The sequence below is a fragment of the Babylonia areolata genome, chromosome 21, assembly GCF_041734735.1.
Source record: "Babylonia areolata isolate BAREFJ2019XMU chromosome 21, ASM4173473v1, whole genome shotgun sequence".
NCBI lineage: Eukaryota > Metazoa > Mollusca > Gastropoda > Neogastropoda > Buccinidae > Babylonia > Babylonia areolata.
This window is the reverse complement of record NC_134896.1, coordinates 35,736,809-35,741,808: the sequence shown is the minus strand read 5'-3', so window position 1 is coordinate 35,741,808 and position 5,000 is coordinate 35,736,809. Positions and strand designations below refer to the sequence as shown.

Genomic DNA, 5,000 nt, shown 5'->3' with positions numbered 1-5,000 from the left:
AAGTCCGGACTGACCCCACCGCCTGCACCACCTCCACCACCGCCGCCGCCTGCTCCCATGAAGGCGGACAGGGATCCCATCATCCCTCCGCCGTTCTGACCCGCTGCGGCCGCCGTCATGGCTGCGAGGGCTGCCGGTGTCATCCCAGCGACGCCTCCCCCTTCGGCCATCATCCCCAGGGCCGCCAGGGAGGAGGAGCTGACGCCGCCGCTGCCGCCGGGCGATCGGGCGCCCAGGGAGGGAGGGATCTTGGGCAGCACCGCCGTCTTGGATTGCCCCAGGAGGAGCTCGCCCGAGGCGGGGGTGTCCGGGCTGGAGCCGGGGGACCTGCCCAGGAGGGGCAGCTTCTGGTGCTGCACGTGATCACCGCCTCCGCTGCCGCCACTGTCCGCTCCCGCGCCGTGACTGGGGTGTCTCTGGCGCTGCTGGTGGTGGTGGTGGTGGTGTGAGTGGTGCTGACGCTGAGGATGAAGAAGATGATGATGAGGAGGAGGGGGGTGTTGTCCGAGATGCTCCACCTCCGGAGAATGCTGCTGCTGCAGCAAAGGGTAGGAGGAGGAGGAGTACGACGCCTGGGCACCTCCTCCTCCTCCCACGAACCCCGCAGCACCGCTGTAGCTGGAAGGGCTGAGGGAAGACGAGGCTCTGGAGTCGTCAGTGAAGCTCTCCGACACCGAGTCTCTCCTCCGGCGGACAGAGAAATCCAGAGGACCGTCCTGATCTCCTGGAGGCTCGTGCTTGCTGTTGCTGTTGGTGGTGGCGAGCGACGACACGTTCTCCGCCACGCCCACTCCTCCCTCCTCCTGTTCTCTGTCTACAGGAAGAGGAAGAGGTCGGTTGGAGGAGGAGGAGGGGGTGTTGCGGCCGCCCCCTCCTCCTCTCCCACCCACCTCCCTCCTCCTCGCTCCTCCCTCTTCCCCTTGCCCTTGCCCCCCGGCTCCACAGTCGTCACCGGAGCCCGTGTGGAAGTCTTCCTCAGCCTCGGCCTCGGCCACTGCCTCCTCCTTGGGCTTGGTGCGTGGAGGGGTGCTGCTGCTGTACCCGTTACACATTGGCGACAAGTGAACGCCACGGCCTGGTGGGGAAGAGGAGGTGGACGAGGAGGAGGAGGAACCAAACGTCAAATCCGTCACTTCGCTTTTCTGAACCCCTCCGTGGAAAGGGGAGGACGCGTATGGGTTATGACGATGATGATGATGATGATGATGCTCTTGTTGTTGTTGGTGGTGGTGGTGGGAACGGGAATTCGGGGAAGAGGAGGAGGACAGGGGAGGTGGTGGGGAAGTAGTAGTGGTGGTGGTGGTGGTTGTTGTGGTGAAGGAGGAGTTGGTACAAGAGGAGGAGGAGGAGGAGGAGGAGGAAGTAAAGGACGAAACTGATGTTGCTGTTGGGTTGTTATTGCCGCCACCGCCGCCGCCGCCGCCGCCGCCTCTGCTGCTGTTGCTGTTGCTGTTGTTGCTGCTGTTGCTGATATTCTGGATGCTGGTCTCGTCATGCTCTGCCGCCATCTCCCGCCAAGTTGCCCCGTCGCGGCATCCGACCCAGTTCACTGCTGGAGGAGGTGGTGATGGAGGGTCTGCTGTTGCTGCTGCTGTGGGAGATGGTGTGGCTGTAGTCGTTGCCTGCAAACACACACAACACACACACGTGCACATTATAAGTCGAGATGTCAACAAAGGAACAAAAACAACAAGAACAAAGACTTGCAAACTAACCTCGAAACAAGGAGCGCGCCCGCACACACACAGGAACACATGCATGCATGCACATACACAGACACACACAGACACAGACACACACACACACACACACACACATATATATATATATATATATATATATATATATAGAGAGAGAGAGAGAGAGAGAGAGAGAGAGAGAGAGATGTGAATGTAAACATGAAAAAGAAACACGCGCACGTGTGTGTGTGTGTGTGTGTGTGTGTGTGTGCGCGTCCGCGCGCACGTCCACAAGCAGGCATGCACATGTCTAAAGGTGTGCATATATATTTATGTGTAGACAAGCTCTCATCTGGCTACAATAACCGTAGTTCAACTCACAGCACACGCCGTGACGTGGTTGACAGTTTTACAACAGTGATGGTGTCCAACCATTGACCTGTTGATTTAATAAGTATGGCACGACATAAATTCGAATTTGAAATGAAAGCGGTTGAAGTCTGGGCGGTCAGCCTTTATGCAGCGTTGTTTTCGAACAAACACTCAGTGTCACTCACAGTCAGCTGCCTCACATTCTGCTGTAAGTACTGTTTGTGTTATGTATTGATAGCATTTTAAGTTGGTAAATTTTGCCAGAAGAATTGCGTTGTTGTTCAGTCACAGGTCTGATTATTGTTTGACGTAAGTTATTATCATGTCGTAATAATATGCTTGTAGGAGTATTTCATTTCATTCTTTCGAACGTCACTGTCAGTGACGTTTCTGCCTACTGATAGTTTGTTCCAGACTGTTCTAGGGAATGTAGAGTTCTTTCACATTTGTTCACACAGATGAAGGTTAGGCTTTGCTCGTCCGTAGGAAATTTAATTGTTAAACATCCTTAGCTGTGTTAATGTCCAGCACAAAACTGGATAACTTGTGTGAGTTTCATTTGCCAGCTGAAGCCGCTTGATGGTCAAGCCATGATAGTTCTTCCAATCATTGTATTGAGCACTGACTATTCAGTCTCTCATGTTGCCAGTATTTAATCTCAAAGGCACTTATTCGATCATCTTGTTTATTATCCATGTATTAGTTCATATGCTGATATCAGTATGGCTACAGTGTTGTTACACTGATTCTCAGTACTACAAATCTCAGTTACAGTGTGCTTTGTCCTCTATGATGTGTGTGTAGTATTCTGTTGGGGGTGATTACAAGATATTGGATAATATCAGTTATTGGTTAAAATAATGTAATATGTATCACAGTCTGTTAATTGTAATTTAGCTATCATGCTCTCTCCTACATGGCTATTCCTGCATAGTGCTACATGATAACTGATTCATTTAAGTCACTTGGACACAGTATAGTACACTGTCAGTGTGCTTTCACTAAATAAGCTTAGCTTTAATTACTATTTTTACACTGTTTAAATGTCTTAGACATGTCATTTGCTGTCAGTGTTTGGTCTTCAAACATATGTGTTATGTTGTTGCTTATCCCAAACCGAGTGGCAGTTATTCCATGTTGATATGTACACATGTGCTTACCATCCACTATGCATTACTGACATGTACTTATGGCATTTGTTGTTTGTGTCTTTTACATGCACTGTCTTCTTATCTTCTATCTTGTCTTCTTCTCTTGATATTGTAAAATAATACATTAAAAAAACCCTTTGTGACTGGCCTCTGTATGTCCTTGGCCTGTGCGAAGGAGCTTTCTGTCTTTTCACTTTCTATCCTGTAAATTCAGTAATTTAGAATTTTCTTTTGTAGCCCCTTATACATACCACTCCGGTATTACTTACATACATGTGTTCACGCACGCGCACAAGTGAACGAATTTACAGCGCAAATTCTCGCGTGCTTAGCTCTGCTTTGCTTTAAATTTAATTTTATTTTTTAATTTAAATAACAACAACAACACAACAACAACAACAACAAACACACAAAACAACAACAACAACAACAACAACAACAGCAGCAGCAGCAGCAGCAAAATAACAATAACAAAAACAAGCAACAACAACTTATCTCCGTATACCGCGCTTGCGAGTACGCCCACTTCGCAGTCATTTGACATTTTAACCGGTCTATTTTTATCGTCTCGTGCGGTAAGAATGACATGATGATGACGGCAGAGAAGCCAAGGACGAGACAGAGAGAGAGAGAGAGAGAGAGAAGGAGAGAAGGAGAGAGAGAGAGGGAAACCTTAGTCACGCGTCTGTCCCGTCGCGAAATGTCATGGTCGACGCAAAGAGACGTTCATCATTCATTCATTCATTCAAACGACAGTGGATGATGATACTCGATACCTCTTACCAAGAATGGAATCCCCCCCCCCCCTTTTTTTTTTTTTACCTACTGTAATGAACAAATGAAAATAAAAGGTTAAAGGTCTTCCACGACCACCGTACCGGTACAATGAACTCTCACTTTCGTTTTTTTTCTTACCTACGTTTCAAATTACAAACATATGTCTGTTCGTGTGGGGATGTTTTTTCAGTGCTGTTGTAAAACACAAAGAGCTTCAAAAATACGCGATATAGCAAGATGCCTAAATGTGGAGTGTTGGCCCCGAGGTAACGCGTCCGCCTTAGGAAGCGAGAGAATCTGAGCGTACTGGTTCGAATCACACCGGCCGTCGGCAGTATTTTCTCCCCCTCCACTAGATCTTGAGTGGTAGTCTGCACGCTAAGTCATTCAGGTGAGACGATAAACCGAGGTCCCGTGTGCAGCATGGATGCATTTAGCGCACGTAAAAGAACCCCACGGGATTAAAAGGTTTGTCCCTGGCAAAATTCGGCAGAAAAATCTACTTCGATAAAGGAAACAAATAAAATCGCAGGCAGAAAAAAATAAAGGATAGAAAAAAAAAGGGTGGCGCTGTCAATGTAGCGACGCGCTCTCCCTGGGGAGAGAGAGAGAGCAGCCCGAATTTCACACAGATAAATCTGTTGTGACAAAAAGAGTAATACAAATGACAGTCTAAATATGTACAGCCTGATCGTGAACACTGTAAGGTGATTGTGAATGGATGGTAATGTCGAGGAGAGGCTGTAAAGAACGTGTCTAATTTCATCCACTTTTTAAAATGAATAGCCTACCATTAATGATCTGTTCAAATCTGCATTTTTTTTTAATCCTCTTTTTTCTCTCCCTCCTTTTTTGGTGAATGACATCGGAAAAAAAGAGTTAAAAAAAAGGAAAAAAAAAAGGAGTAATACAAATACAAATAAATAAATGAACGAATAACTGAATAAATAAATAAATAATAAATCCACTATGTCTACGGCTCGGAACAGGAAGGTAGCAACCCCGTCTGGCCTCTCATTAC

The 5,000-nt window shown here is 47.7% G+C and overlaps 1 protein-coding gene across 2 annotated transcripts in view; it reads right to left on the bottom strand.

Moving 5' to 3' along the window:
• LOC143296222 (uncharacterized) overlaps positions 1–5,000 on the bottom strand; it is a 50,443-nt gene that overhangs the window by 1,590 nt on the left and 43,853 nt on the right. For both annotated transcript variants that reach the window (XM_076608046.1, XM_076608045.1), the window contains exon 2: positions 1–1,622. This exon is cut by the window's left edge and continues 1,590 nt beyond it. In XM_076608046.1, the coding sequence (XP_076464161.1) occupies positions 1–1,508 (1,508 nt within the window). In that variant the 5' untranslated portion in view covers positions 1,509–1,622. The remainder of the gene's footprint in view (positions 1,623–5,000) is intronic.